The sequence below is a fragment of the Seriola dumerili genome, unplaced genomic scaffold (assembly GCF_002260705.1).
Source record: "Seriola dumerili isolate Sdu_G_001 unplaced genomic scaffold, Sdu_1.0 BDQW01000091.1, whole genome shotgun sequence".
Taxonomy (NCBI): domain Eukaryota; kingdom Metazoa; phylum Chordata; class Actinopteri; order Carangiformes; family Carangidae; genus Seriola; species Seriola dumerili.
This window is the reverse complement of record NW_019174346.1, coordinates 1,568,739-1,584,699: the sequence shown is the minus strand read 5'-3', so window position 1 is coordinate 1,584,699 and position 15,961 is coordinate 1,568,739. Positions and strand designations below refer to the sequence as shown.

General features: G+C 39.6%; 2 protein-coding genes across 2 annotated transcripts; one reads left to right on the top strand and one right to left on the bottom strand.

Annotated features, from left to right (window-relative positions):
- Nucleotides 1-801: 801 nt before the first annotated feature.
- LOC111222319 (claudin-7-B-like) lies at nucleotides 802-4,891 on the top strand. Its single transcript, XM_022746010.1, has 4 exons — nucleotides 802-1,286; nucleotides 3,293-3,457; nucleotides 3,572-3,656; nucleotides 3,863-4,891. The coding sequence occupies exons 1-4, from the start codon at nucleotides 1,064-1,066 to the stop codon at nucleotides 4,011-4,013; spliced, it is 624 nt and encodes a 207-aa protein (XP_022601731.1). The 5' UTR covers nucleotides 802-1,063; the 3' UTR covers nucleotides 4,014-4,891.
- A 3,099-nt stretch (nucleotides 4,892-7,990) lies between these two features.
- On the bottom strand, nucleotides 7,991-14,894 carry LOC111222399 (nucleophosmin-like). Its single transcript, XM_022746114.1, has 11 exons — nucleotides 14,731-14,894; nucleotides 13,482-13,561; nucleotides 12,442-12,561; nucleotides 12,205-12,298; nucleotides 11,930-12,048; nucleotides 11,789-11,847; nucleotides 10,565-10,622; nucleotides 10,404-10,484; nucleotides 10,101-10,211; nucleotides 9,926-10,000; nucleotides 7,991-9,216 (listed from the first exon to the last, which is right to left on the bottom strand). Exons 1-11 carry the CDS (start codon nucleotides 14,777-14,779, stop codon nucleotides 9,166-9,168), a joined length of 897 nt encoding a protein of 298 aa, XP_022601835.1. The 5' UTR covers nucleotides 14,780-14,894; the 3' UTR covers nucleotides 7,991-9,165.
- Nucleotides 14,895-15,961: the final 1,067 nt, after the last annotated feature.

Sequence of the window (15,961 nt, the reverse complement as noted above, 5' to 3'; positions counted from 1 at the left end):
AGAGATATTTCAATACTATATGTAAATTTCACATTTAGACAAAACAGGTCAAAAAGGGTAAAGTCTTTTTATTCATTTATTTATTTATTTATTTAAAGATGTGACATTTAATAAAAGGCGTCTGGCTTGTAATTAATCAGTTAATCAAAGTGACTTAGCATTAGCAATTTCCAGTGTTGTTGGTTGGTGCTAATGACACCCTGTCACCTAACTAACATGTTTGGATGCTGATTTCTCAGTTTGTGTATAATTAAAAGGTTGAGGTTAATTCAGAAGAGGATGATGTTTTGCAGTTGCAGTGTTATTTTAATCACGTCTCCCAATAATAAAACCTGAGACATGTTTAATATGCTTTTTTAATTATTATTACTTTTATATTACATAGAACTTAAGTTCCCACTGAAAGTGTCCACTTTCATCCTGGAAATCAATATATATAAGATATTTGAGAATAGTATATGGTTACTTACAAAAATGATAAAATATTAAACGTTCTTTTTTTTCTGTAGCATCATTTTCATCATATTCATTAGAATTAATACGAACAAAAATCTTCATTAACCAAACGAACTTTTATATTTATATAGTGTGATTCTAAAAATATCTCATGGTTGTGTTGTCGGTGCTTGAGGCTTGTTGAGCTGTGAGTCACCGTCTGTTATTGCACGTTATATGATGTGACTGTCCATGATTGCGTCCCAGAGAAACTTCAGGTGTTTTTGCTGCGACGGCTGATGAGTCGAAACTGCGGGCGCGTCCCCGCCCACCTGTAACAGAAACCGCCTAAAAAAGCTCGTCCCCGCTTTCTCTTCCCCATTCAAGGTGCGGCAGAGGAACAGGTGCGTGAGGAGCCCCAGAGAAAACTTTACATCACAGTTATCTAAGTCTTTTTCAGCTAAGGAGCAAGAAAACAGATAATAACTGAAGAAGTTGGTTTGTCAGCAGCAAAGCGAAGTTTGTTGAAACAGTTAATTTGGGATTTGAACCTTGAGAGCAGGTGGACGCCGTCTTTATTTATTCGAAGTCAAGTGGTTGAAGAGAAGAAGAAGAAGAAGAAGAGGAAATGGCGAACTCCGGTCTGCAAATTTTGGGCTTTGCTCTGGCGCTTCTGGGAGTAATTGGACTGGTAGTTGGCACCATCATGCCTCAGTGGAAGATGTCTGCTTATGTCGGGGACAACATCATCACAGCGGTGGCCATGTACGAGGGACTGTGGATGTCCTGTGCCTTCCAGAGCACAGGACAAATCCAGTGCAAAGTCTACGACTCCATCCTGCAGCTCAACAGTAAGTCACATGTTAGATTTCAGTGTGTGTAGTCGAGGGTTTGTTCACCGGAAGTCACATTTTAAGACTTAATTAAAAAAAAAATTGATTATCTGGAAACCCTTGCAAAAGCTATTAAATGTTGCTTTGAGTATTTTATTCTTCTTCTCTTCTTTTGTGTGTAGTATCATAAATCTATACACAACTTGAACTTGTTTTAAAGTTAATATAACTATAACTTGAATGACCTCTATATCCTATATCCTCTATATAAAAACTGTAGTTAATATGTAACAGGACATGATGTGACAAAGTGACGTGCACCTGCTGGATTACAGAGGCTTGTTTCCTTCAGGCCACTCTTTACAAGACGTTCTGAGCTGTTACTAGACTCCTGTGGCTGGCCTAACCGGTTTTGTCACTTATTAACCCTCACCCTTTTTATTCTCTGGTAAGCAGTTATTTGGATTAAGACACAGTATCAGGCCTCGCCTTCACTGTGCACCACAGCAGTGTAGTCTGTTATAAAGAGCCAAAACATTTTAAATTCCTCCTGCTTGATTGGCAGGAATGTGTGCATTACTTTTTACACCCAGGCAATGATTGACCTGTGGCCATTGTTCAGTGTAGCTACCCCCCCTGCTTGAATAGCACAGGTAGTTAGAGGCGGAGCACCTGTGTGGACCACTGTTTAGTCAACATGGTTAACTTCCAGGCCCACCTGGTTGGTCTTTGGCCTGCAGGGCATCAAATCAACATAAAGTCTAATTCTTTGCCACATTCTGGGCCCAAAAAGGTGGATTTTTCTTCAACACATTTATGTAACATGCAGCATTTACTTTATTTTCTTCCAAATGTCTGAGCACATAATGCACTGATTAAACAGTTACAGTCGGCCCTGATTCCTGCTGTGGTATGGCCGGTTCAGGGGCAGTAGTTAAGGGGAATTAGTGGAAAAGTACTGGTTATTCACTGGTAACCATTAACAACAAGGGAAATCTGAAGTTAAATGAAGAAGGTGAAACATCTGTGCTCATTTAAAGTCTGACATCATGTTTACAACTCCTATCTTCCTGTCTGCTGTCATAAAACTGTGGCTAAATGGGTCAATGGTAGCACGACAGTTGGATTCTTCATTGTGCATGTTTCAAATTCAACTGATGGTGGTAAACTTCCCTCAGGCTCAAACTGCCTCTATGGTTTTATATGCAGGTTCTTCCCTCTGTTCTTCTAGATTCAACATATATGTTAAAACGCATTAACAGCTGGCAGGTACCTGTTGGTTCACAAACTGGCCATTTTTTCCAAATGGCATGAGTCCATTTTTATTTAATTTTTTCATGTTTGGCTTATCAAAACATTTGATAGAATATCTGCAGCACAATGCGTCTTATCGCCTCTTTAAACATGAACACAATCCAACTTTGATACACACTGTGTGATTAAAGCTGTGGTTAGATATGGAGCAAGTGAACAAATAATGGTTCATTATTCAGAAATACCTGCTGAAAATCTCCTCACACACTCCTGAAGTTTGGGAACATCTGATACTAAAGCTGTGAAAAGTTTGACAACTAGACTCTCAGCTTTTCTTTTTGGACAGTAGTTTCATTCTCTGAAATGTCCACCTGCTGAGAAGCGGGATGTGAGTACCTGAAATGGGGAGTGTCTTCCTCATGAAACCTGAAACCTGGTTAGACCTGTTTTTGACTTGCACACATACAAACTCACACACACCCCCTTCCCCCCCCCCCCCCTCCCTCCAGAGTTTCTTTGCCCTTCCGGTTAGAGCCGGTTTCTGTGGTGCATTGTTATAGAGAGCGGCAACGAGACACAAGAGACAGAAGCTGATCTGTTGTATGTAAGCAGTGTTTGTATACGCTGCTTTTTTTTTCCTGATGGTGGTTTTAAAGCACATAAAAGTTACTCTGCAAAACTGGTGTCATCATCACAAACCACTGTAGGAATCCATTATTAATAACTTAAGTCTTGTACCGACTTTAACTCTATCCTGTCCTCTGATCCAGGCGCCCTCCAGGCAACCCGCGCCCTCATGATCGTCAGTATTATTGTAACGTTGGCTGGCCTGGGCGTAGCCTGCATGGGAATGAAGTGCACCAACTGTGGAGGAGATGATAAAACACGCAAGTCACGCATCGCTATGACTGGTGGCATCATCATCCTGATTGGATGTAAGAAGCCTTTTAATCTTAATGTTTGTTTTTTTTGTTTTGTTTTTTTTGCCCTTTTCTTCTCCTTGGATTCGTAGCAGTTTGACACTCATGATGTTCTTTACTCTCCTACAGCTTTGTGTGCCATTGTCGCCTGCTCTTGGTACGCTCACGACATCATCCAGGCCTTCTACAACCCTTTCACCCCCGTCAACACCAAGTAAGTAACCCATCACTCAGCTGAGCACCTCCTTCAGCAGAATACAGTCTCCAAACCTGCTGGTTTATTGAAGAGACCAGCTCTAAGCTCTTCCTGCTCCCCTTCTGTATCCAAACATTTGTTTGTGCCCATCCCCTCTTCACATGCTGATGAATGTATTGTGTGTTTGTCTTCCCTTTTTACTGACTGTAAATCTCTTCCTCAAGGTATGAGTTTGGGTCTGCCATCTTCATCGCGTGGGCTGGAGCGTTCCTGTCTGTAGTGGGAGGTGCCATGCTGGCAGCTTCCTGCCCAAAAGGCAAACCTACACCAAAGTATCCCATCTCCAGACCCCCCAGCAGCAAGGAGTATGTGTGAACAAGACGGGACTCTTAGTCTGTTAGAGGCTGAAGGAACACTTTGACATTCATGTTAGTCCAACTCAGTGATCCACGTTGAGAAGATGTATACCAGGAGGCGTTCAGTACCTGTTTTTTACTTTGTATTTTAGTTTCTCCAGGGCTGCCCTATGATGTTACTGTAATATTATTTTAACAAATGCATTTAAGTTTTAAATAATAGCTGTTTACTTATAAGAAAGCTCTCATTGGCCTTGTCCTGTCTGGAACTGCAGTCTGTGCTTATACTGATTTGTATACTATGTAATATACTGTCCACTTAGTTAACACCTGTGAAGCACTAAGTTAAACCTAAGGTGAAACACCCACGATGTTGTACAAATTGGTATGTAGTAAATACACAATATATACGGTGCCTTAGAATATACAGTGTGTTTGGAAAATAGTTGAACACACTGAATAGAAAGAAGTGGCAATGAAGAGGCTCCATTCATTACTTTGTAGGCTAAATGCAGTTAGTTCATCATCTGGCACCTGATGAGCAGTTTTGTTTTATTTCCATGTTTGTATTTATGTGAACAAGACAAATTTATTCAATAACAGATTTGACCATTTTATTTTAATCAAGTGCTGGAGTGAAATTTTACTTACAGAAATGACGACGTCCTGATTCTTTATTAACTCAGTTTGCCAAAGAAACATGCAGCAGGAGAAATGTGGCTGTTTGTCAACTTCTGCGATGAGACTGTTTGTGTGAATGGGCTCATCGTATGATTTATATTTCTTAGTCATGGTAGCTGTTGCTGCATTCGTCAAATTTTCAGTTTTTTTTTAAATGTTTTAAATTGTGATTTGCAAAGTTTGTGTTGTACATATAATAAAAGTGAAAAATTTACAGTTTCTGGGTTTTGGAAAGTACTTTAATGCAAAAGAGTTAAATGTAAACTTTATTTTCACAGCGCCCCTTTCATACACAATGCAGCTCAAGTGCTGTACAAAATAAACAGGGAAAAAAGAATTTCAAAAACTTTAAATATTACAATTAATTTTAATCTTAATTCAGGAGGTAAAATATTAAACGGTTAAAAAATTATGGAAAACAGCTACTGCATACAGAGTACTGGCGTCAAATATGACATGGAGACCAAAAAGCTTTGCCTGACTGGAAACTTTATGTAAATTTTTTCAGTATTTCCACAGATATCCCTTCAGTTTAAAACACAAGCTTCACCCTTAAAGAAAACAGGCGCACAAAACATACACCTGACATGTGGAGACATTATGTAATTATGAACACACTCCCCTCAAACATACAGTGTAGTGGAAATGTTAGTGAGCTGATGTGACACACTCAGGCTGCAGAAGATTTTCCCACTGAGGCAGAGACACACTTGTCTCTGGCTGGAAGCCATCTTCCTGTAGGTGGATGGCTGCACAGCATCATAATGGCTCACAAAGTGAACGTTGCTTTGGTGTTATTGCCCCCTTGTGGTGAGTACAGGCAACTGCTTTTAATGGAGACATTAAATGAAGTGTATGGATGCATAAATATAATTCACTTTATAAATAGCGTATCTCAGGTTGCTTTTAAAAGTATTTGAAGTGATGCAGGGAAAGTAATATTTCACTACAGTGGAGTATTTGAATCCACCTTCTTCCTTGTGTCTTTTTGGAGCGTCTCACCTCGCCTCACTTTGTCACTATGTGTCTTCAAGTTGGGATTCTAGTGATTTATTAGACCCAGAGGTGTCTTGCTCTAGTTCTGCCTCTCTTCTGTTCTCATTCTGCCTGCGCCTGCCATCCTCTAATCATTATTTTTCCTCCCCACAGGCCAGATCATAAAAGTAGTAATGATAATGATTTCACTCCTAAGTGGCCAAAGCTTCTGACCCCACTCTGCCCCTATAAACTTAAAGAAGGGAACTATTTTCTTCTTTTACAATAAGATTCTAGGAACAACAGTGCTCTGGGAAAACTACCTTGTTGGGGAAAAAGTCCTCTTTAATGTAAATAATGATAATAATTGGGTATAGGTGATACTTTGTTGATGTATTGATGAAATTTTGAGTTTGATTAATCATTAACTGAGAGTGTGTGTGTGTGTGTGTGTGTGTGTGTGTGTGTGTGTGTGTGTGTGTGTGTGTGTGTGTGTGTCACATAATTCAGCTTTCAGAGTGTGAAATATTCTTTCCCTCTCATTCTCACAGGTGGATTATTCATTAAATTAAAATCATTAAAACAAAACTTTTATTGGAGAAGCTTCTTCCTTGTTTAGAGAGCTGAGTCTTCCCTGTAAAGAGTCTGTACAGGTCGGACTCTGAACACAACACGACTGAACTAATCTCACATGAAGGGCTGTTCATCACAGTAAATCTAGGCCATCACAGCACACACACCTTTCTGAGCTACTGTATCACTGATAATGAATCATTACATCATCCTTTTATCACCCTGACAGTAAATGATGCACGACTGTCAGTTACTGGACAGATGCAGCTTTAATGTGAGGGGAGGGGGTTGCTGTCAGTGTCTGATTTCCCTGGACTTCCCCACACGTGTCAGACGACCAGTTTGATCCTGGAGTATTGAAAGTTGCTTAGTTGTATAATATGCAATGTCAAATAGTTTGCTAATGTGAATACAGCAGCATTGTTCCTGCCTCCTGACTTCATATTCTGTCCATCTGCAGCCATGTTAATGTAGTTTTGTATGAGCTGCAGGTCTTGAGGTTATATCTTTGCAAAGCTGTTTAACGTATACGATTTATGATTTGTTTGTCTGTGTCTTTGTGAAATATATTATGCAAAACAAACGGGCTCAACACCAGGGTTTACACCATGAGGCTCAGACATCATGACTCACAGTGTGCCGACTCATATTTCAGCTTGATTTGATCCAAATAAACTGACACTGACAAAAACCCTCCACAAGGGTGGCTTGACACACACACACACACACACACAAAATAGATCCTGCTTAAAAAACATGAACACAACTCTCACCATGGCAACAGTGTTGGAAACACAACTTCCTGTCACGTCCAGTTCTCTCTGAAGCTGTTGGAAACACTACAGGCTGGTTCTGTCGCCTCATGACTGCACAGCTATAAAATATCTGAGCGAGGGTCACATGATGCAAACGACACTCTGTTTGCTGGTCTAAATTATGTGAGAATTGAACCAACCAAAGTAGTCGAACAGTTGGAAACAAAATAAAATGAATATTATCCAACAGAATATTGGTTTATATTCTGATACATTGAATATGATTCCCAGTGGCTTCCTCAATAAAAAGGTGTAAAATGCACTGAGTCTATACAGGCGCCCTCTTTGCAGATTGGTAACTTCTGACAGTTAAACATCTTGTGAACAGTAACAAGCCAGTTTTATTTATTTTGCTCACTCCTGGGACGTTGCTCTGACAAACAGACCAGCAGCAGGTCAGAATACTGATGGTCCAACAACATGACAGCCTGATGCTTTTCAGGAAGTGTGAATCCTACTGACCCAGCTCCTCCTCCTGCACTCTGCAGGATCTGCAACCATGGACCTAACAAACACCAGAGTGACAGCGTTGTACTGGAAGCAATAAAGAACATAAAGCTTGTTCACATCTCAGAGCGGAAGTTGGGATCATTGTAAACAAGCAGAATAAATCACACAACATATGGTTCACAGATTTCATCAGCACTGTGTGGAATATAAAGATGTAATGTTGCCTTTTAACGATCATTTTAGTACTAAAACTGCACGTTCTGCTGCTTTCTGCCTGGACGCATATGGAGAAAAAACAAGCTATTCAGGAGAAATTAGTCGTGAAGAAGTCTGTGCACTCTCGAGGAATGCAAATATCTCTGACGTCCTGGGTTCTGCACTGGATACACAAAGACTAATTTCAACAACAGAAAATTGTCTGTCACATGTAAGAAAATCAAATTTAGGAAAATGATCACATAACATAACAAGATTACTCTCTACACAGAGAAAGACAAGAGCAATGGATCCACATTATTTGTTTTTATTTAATCAATCTTGGGACAGTCGGTCCAAACCCACAGAATATTTAATGTCATACAAACTCACACTTGTTTCTTGCGACCATGGAATGATCACCTGCTCTAACAGGCGCCAACATTTACATCGTTAATCTGAACTTTAACTGGTCAAATGAGCACAGGGTTTGTGGCTTCATTAAACGTGACGACAGGTGAGTATTCCTTAGAACAACAGCGTAGAACATCTTCGAGAATTCTCCACATCGGGTTTGGAAAGTTTTTGCAAGTCATCTGCAAATTCCTTCATGCAGTCAGTCGCTCACAGAGCAAGTATTTAACCTTTGTCCTATTGGCTCTCAGTAGTCGTGACAACATCAAGCAGACCAATCACCACACAGGCCAACAGATGTGACAGGTGCTGCACTTGTTTCACGTCACTCTCAAAAGGTTAATGGGGCCTGTGTCTAGGATTAAGCGGCTGACTCTTTGTGGACGGTAAAATACTTGAAATATAAGAACAGGTTGAATTCTGGCGTTTCAGACAGAAATAAACATATTTCTTGTCGTGGGACCACAGGAATCTCACAAGAGCACAAACATTCAAAACATTTCAAAAAGTGCAAAGTTCTTGATGGTACCAGACAAATCAATACAGTGACCATCAGCCAACAGTTCTGCTTTTCCAACATTGACAGACGATGTGACCTCGACCGATATTAGCTGATTTCTTATTGAACGGATTTGAAGTTTCTTGAACCGCTTTGTGACTCGTCTTGTTTGTGTGCTTTTAATTGGGTGTAACGATCTGATGCATTTTTATTGTTCCTGCATACAATGCTGCCAAAAACTAGTGAGAATTTTATTTACACATTTACAAAAATGCAAATTTGTAAGTTGGTTCTCTCAGGGTTTATTTAACAAACCAAATTATTTCTCTGCCCCAGCGAGAGCCTGATGGAGGCGGAAGGACAATGCAGCAGCACAGTGCACTGCCCCCGTCCACGTCACTATCTATCCAGTCTTCATACAGGAGGGCAGGTGGAGCTGGATTACACTTTGAATTCATGACAACTGTGAGGCACTGAGTTTGGCTTCAGAGGGTTTAAGAGGTGCAATGGATATAAACAAGTCATAAAAAGAGATTTAAAAAAAAAAAAAAAACTATGGTTATTTAGACTTATTTAGCATCCTTCACCGTCTGCCTCCACTTCCACATCTCAGCAACAACCTAAAGAAACATTAGAAAAAGCAGTTATCTCAAAGGCCCAAACATGAGGCAGACAATTTAAAAATCAAAACCAAACCTGCACTTTTTTCTTATGTTCATATTATTTCATTTGCTCCTCCTAATAAACAAAGAATTCAATGTATTCACTTCAACGTGATTTAAAATCTCAGCCTATGATGCTCTCTAGTGGTGGGATCGATAAATGCTCTGAAAGTAGCAAACTACAATGTTTTATTTTTAACAGACAAACAACATATTCCTATCAGAGGCTTGAGTCTACAAACCTTTCCTGTAACATCTGAGTAATGAAAATAATGGAAAAATTCTCTATTGTGCTATAATAATAATAAACAAAGAATTTCAACATTTTTTAATCTCAGCAGAGCAGTGACTAAATGTGTCTTCCAGTCTGATTCTTGAGATGGAGGCAACATCAGTTTACAATGCAGGTCAGCTATCTATATCTATGACTGATAGTGACTAAAGTTTCAAACAGTTTCAGTGGTTGAAATTCAAACAGACTTGGGGAATAAAAAGCATTAGCTGTGCCAAATATGTAAATGGTGACGTGTCCTTTCCGAATTTATTAAACTTTTTATCAGCTAAAAAGAAACTCACAACATGAAGTTTCCTGAATTATTTTCCAAGATAATCTAGGACAACAAATGGTGTGTGAGGACCACAGAGCATCTTAAACTCAGGACTGTACCTTGGCATCTGAGACTTTATAACCATGCTTCAAGAAGTTCTCGAACTTGGGCTGAGCTTTAGGTAATGACACTCCCTGTGGAGAGAAGGAATTATAATCAATGAGCTGACTTAAATTTTATTTTACCTTTACAAACAGAGGAAAAGGAGAAAAATAAAAACAAATAGACACAAACCTTCTGCACTGCCTCCATCAGCTTGGCTTTAATCTCAGGAAGAGTCAGATTTGCCTTGGGAGTTGGTGGGTTTTTAGGTGACTTGCCTCCTTTGCCTTTAGGAGTCTGTTCCTATGATGAACATAAATATAAAGTTTGTGTATTAGAGAGAGAATAGTTGGAGTATTACTTTTTAAAACAACAGGAGACACCAACAGGCCATTTATGATTATTAAAAACACTAATATATTGACTACATCCAACATTTGTTAGAGTGAACACAAAGAAGTCCAGCTGGTGCAAACTAATTATTGAATGAATTACCTGCTTCTTGGCTGGAGTATTGGGTTTAGAGCTCTTTCCATTCTGAGCAGCGGCGGGCTGTTTGGATGGCGTCGGCTTGGCCTGTGAAAAACACGCAACTGTTAGTGAGAGCGCCAAGCTTCATTCAGCCGGAGCTGCCAGGACTAAAACCTGTCAGTTACCTTAACAGGTGATTCTTCCTCCTCGCTGTCCTCGTCCTCATCATCGTCTTCATCATCCCTGAAAGAAGGGAAGATTAAATTACATCAAAGACAAAGTAAAGTCACATTTAAATCCACTAACAGGGAATATTTATTTTCTATTGATACTAATTTAGAACTGCTCGATTATTTTCGTTGTTCCCTCGTAGGAGGGAACAACGCTCTCTGTATACGTGGGCTGACGCTCTTCAATATGAATGGTTTGGGTCTTAAAAACTAATAGAGCAATAAACATGGTCACTAGAGTTAGTATCACCATTAATGCAGCTTTATCTTTGGTAAAAGGCTTAAAATTGAAATATGTGCCTGTTTTCTGTAATGATGATATTCATTAAAATCAGTCCGGTGTCAAAACACAATCCCAGCACCAAAACATGCTCAACTGTTTCAGGTACCAGTACAACTCAGGTAAATGCACGAGTCAAGTCATTTCCATTGATAGAAAAACCAGACTGATCTAACCTCACGCTAACATCAGAGGTACAAAGCCAGGTGAATAAAATGCAACATCCACCCCCCAGTGAGGGCTACGCTCAAGACGACAGTCAAACTACAGCCTCTTCCTGAACCACTTCAACGACACGTTTAATGTTTAACTGAATCACATCTGAGTTCCACTGTTTCAGGTCTGTGTTAAAACATTAGTGAGCTGAGCGTTATGAACACTGACACAGGTTTCACTTTATGTTTCCCTCTTCAGCTGCAAAAGACAGTAAAGAAAAAAATACAATAAATAAATAATAAAAAAATAAAATAAAATTTTGTTGTAACTTTGAGAGATATCCTCTTGAATTATCGAACTCAGAACTTCAGACAAACTGTTGATTACATTCTTGTACGGAGGGAGAATGTGGATTTTGTCGCCCATCTCTTCCCTTGAAAGCTCATCAACACAGAATCCTTACATGGACGATCAACAGGAGAAAAGATTACAGTAAACTAAACCTGTGAGTTCTTACAGTCACTTAACACTGGAAAAACTGAACTTATCCTTTAACATCACGATGAGCAGCGGCACAGTGACCTGAACGTGGCCTCAAAATCACTAAAACAGCTGGAAATTGTCTGAGTGCAGCTGTTAATATTTAAAATATATACTTTGATGATAAAACTATTTAAAGTACATTTTTAATGTTATATTGTTTTATAAATATCACTGGTTAGTTTTTAGGTAGTGACACTCACTCATCCTCCTCATCATCCTCATCGTCATCATCATCGTCCATGTCCATTCTCATTTTTTTCTGGAAGGAAGTAAAAAGTCGGTTATATCATTTCAATTTTAACAAATTTAGAAATTAAAACTGCGGAGGATTTAAAACAAACTTGGGACTTGAGGGCGGGAGAGGAAGCAGCTCTTTTCTTTGATGTTTTGATGTTGATGTCCTCCTCTTCTTCATCATCTTCGTCATCGTCCTCGTCAAAAGACTGATCGGCTTCCATCACTTTAAGAGCAATTTCAAAACATTAGTCGCGGTTCCTCCATCAAAAGAGCAGATATGCAGTGATATGACAAAGTCTGACGTTCCCTTTCCTTAACCTGCATGTCATTATTTCCCATCATCATCAAACACCCCGACGTTCCTGTAACAAATACTCACTGACAAGGTGTTGTCCACTGATATGGATCGGACCAGAACCTGCCTTCAGACGGAACACTGCTGGGGGGGTGATGGTGAAACCACCAAGACAAACCTGCAACAAGCATTGAAACGAGTGAGTCACCTCCACCTGGGCTGTTCATGTTCATATCACACAGAGAGAGACGGTAAGAGTTTTCATCAACACACTGAGGACACTTCACACATCAGCACACACACAGGACGTAGTGCACTCACACTTGGCAGGGTAGAGGGCTTCAGAGAAACCAGCGCTGCCTTGATTTTCTGACCCTCGGTGTCTTGTCCTTCCACCTCCACCATGTGAAGTTCGTCTTTTGTGCTGGGGTCCACACAGGCCTGGGGAGGGCAAGAACTCACTGTCATGTTACAGAGGACTTTCAGACTGGGCCTGTTTGGCTCATGATAGAGGGAATTTAATATATTATTAATTATACATACTATAATTATTATATTAATTAAGATATTGTATATAACCATTTATGGGATATCATCTGGTAACCACGATAACCTATATGTTCATAGCATATGAGATCCTGTTTTTTGTGTGTGTGGGTGTGATAGCAACTTAGTGTGAGCATGACCTGGCGGTATCAAACAGCAAACTTATTTTGATCAAACTATTGCCACAAAAGCAGATACTAATTACATTTAAAATGCTACTTTAATTACAAATATGAATTTGGTTTCACCGTGTAAAATTCAGTTTGATTAAGTTTTATTGAGCTTCTTGAAAAATGCATCCAGTCACAAGTGGCCTTATTCATTAAGTGTGGACTGGAGGATTTCTTCTCAGAGGCTGCTAATAGGACACGTTTAATAGCCAATAGGAAAAAGATCTGTTAACCTGATGGGCAGAGGAATACACATTAAACATGTGAGAAGTCTTTAGGGCAGCAACTCACAACCATTATCATTATTGAGTAACCTTCCAATCATTTTCTCAATTAATCAAATGGTCTATAAAACAGGCAAAAAGTGAAAAATGTCCATCACAATATTCTAGAGCACAAGGTGACGTCTTGTTTTGTCCTTGACCCCAAAATATTCAAATTATAAGACGTGAGAAAAGCAGCAAATTCTCTAATTTGAGAATCTGGAACCAGAGAACATTTGGCTCTTTTGCTTGAAAAATTACATACCAATTTATTGATTACTGATGTAAATGCTGATCTTTCAATCCATTCATCATCATAAAAAACATTTGTTATGGCATTTCGCATAAAGCCCCTTGAACACCTTGATGTCTAGGTACTCACCATCCTTAGATCGAGCTGATGCTCAAAGTCATCGTCCTCGGGATTGAACACCACCTCCTTTCCAGCCTCCAGCACACACCCTGTAAGAAAGATTTTTAATAACAATTAATCAACTAACACAAAGTGTTCCGACAGCAAAGTCAGAGCTGAAGCATATAAACACTACAGATTTTAATCTGTGATGGATTAATCCCTGTATTAAAAACAAACAGAAGTGAGAAGCAGAAAGGGACTTCACTGCAGTCAAGTGTAAAGTGCATTATTTCTAATGCACACAAGAGGGAGCCATACAGACTGACATGAATATTTCCACATTGCCTTGGCTTGGGGAATTCCCTCAATTAGGAGCAATATCTTTAAAATCATTTCACTGAAAATATGTTCATGTGGTGAAACTTCATCAACACAGCTGTCAAACTGAAGATGATTAATGACAAATATTTTACTGTTGCAACAATGAGCAATAACCAATTTAATGTACTCTGCTTCTTCTACAGCTACAAATATAACTTTTCATGATATTTCGGTTAAGGTAAGGAGTACTTTGCAGTGCATAGTGGTTGCACACGATTTAAAGACATATGTCATATCTATAAATATCTATATCCTGTCTGAGACACAGGTTATACTGGACTGAGTGATGGACACATGATCCAGCGAAACCAGACCAGGCCATGTTGATATATCATGACTGGAAACGCTGATGTTCTGTACTGGTCCCATCACTAAGCTGGGGTAGAGTCAAAGGTAAAACGAAATAGAGAAGGTCTGTGTTCTTCAATTCAGAGAAGTCACATGCTCCAACCCACGTTGAGATAGTTTTTCCCCGACGAGCTAAAAAACGATCACATCAAACTGTAGCTAAAGTTCGCAAGTTAATCAAAACGTGAAGTTAATAAAAGCACTTAACATTTGTGACGTTAAGTGTAAAGAAAAAGCTTAAATATCAAAAGTGTTCAGAGACCACGGGCGCCGCCATGTTGGTAGTCAAACACGTGTGTGGCCAGCTCGGACCGCTCTGAAGCCGCGTCGTCCACAGCTCATTCAGCCTCCTGCTACAGAACCACTACTACTACTAACACAAGGTGTTACACTACACGTGCTTTAATATGACAACAGCTACATTACCCGCCATTTTAGAGGACCGGGTGCAGCTGTACCATACCGTCTCTCCTGCTGTGCTCCCTCAGTCACACATGAGGACACGGTCTCTGACAGACTCAAGTCACATTAAAACAGGTTATCTCACCGTAGAGAAACGTCTGCGGCGCCATTGTTTCTTCTTCCATCCCGTTCATTTTGGAGTTCAATATGCTGTCAACCTGCTGCTTGTCCGCGGTGGAAGACTGACTAACTACTACAAGTAACCACTACTCCAACTAACGTGGCTCTCCGCCTCCTGTCTTCTTCTGTTTCCGCTGAACCGAGAGGCTGAAGAGTCACAGCGCCATCCACAGCGCGAGGAGCACACTGCACAGCCCCAGACATTTACATACTCCTCCCTCCTACTTAGTTCAGTCTTATAAATGGTCCCGTATTATGGCAGAATTTGCCCTATGTATATTTATATTTATACAACAATTTGCTCCAGCCAAGTAATTTGATTGGACGAGAGGCATTCCATGAGTGCTGATTTAGAATGTAAGCAATGGGACTTTTAACTACATGTATCACTCCGCTTAACCGTTAATTAGCGTTACATTTAACGGTCGTTCTGTGGCTTGGATTGTTACAAACAAAGATGTAAATATTTCCGGAAATAACATTTGAATTAATTGATGTCTGGTCGTCAGAAGAGGGTGAAGGAAGAAGTCTGGATACTTCAGCACACCTGAGGAAACGTGAGTAAAGTAGCAAGCTAGTGTGAACTGTGCACGTCAGGAAAATGTTTATGTGTTGCTTAGCAACAGACCAATACCAGTCCAGTTGCGGAACTATTTGTGTTTGCGTAGCCAAATAAATTATCTGTTGTTGCTTATTTAACTAAGATGGCGCTCTTAGAACTGCAATATCACACTCGAGTTATATATATATATGTGTGTGTGTGTGTGTGTGTGTGTGTGTGTGTGTGTGTGTGTGTGTGTGTGTGTGTGTGTGTGTGTTTGTGTGTGTGTGTGTGTGTGTGAGTGTGAGTGTTAAAATAACTGACTAACTGCTGGGATTAAAGCTATTTTAAAACAATTTTTGTCAGTAAGGAGGAAACACTGAGGGAGAATAATTTGAACCAACTTTGGTCCTGAATTATATCTTATATTTATCCATTTATGATGATTTAAGAATTGATGTGATAAATGCTGAAATATTCTGGTGTACAGAGTTGACCTCTTAACTAGTATTTACTCTGATTACTCCAGTGAATGTTTTTGTCTGGGAAATTGGGATTTTATGTTGAGCAGTGAAATTCATTGTCTTTATTTTTTGGACTTCTGCTATAATATTGTTATATAGTTGTATATGAAACAATAATAAAAACAACATGC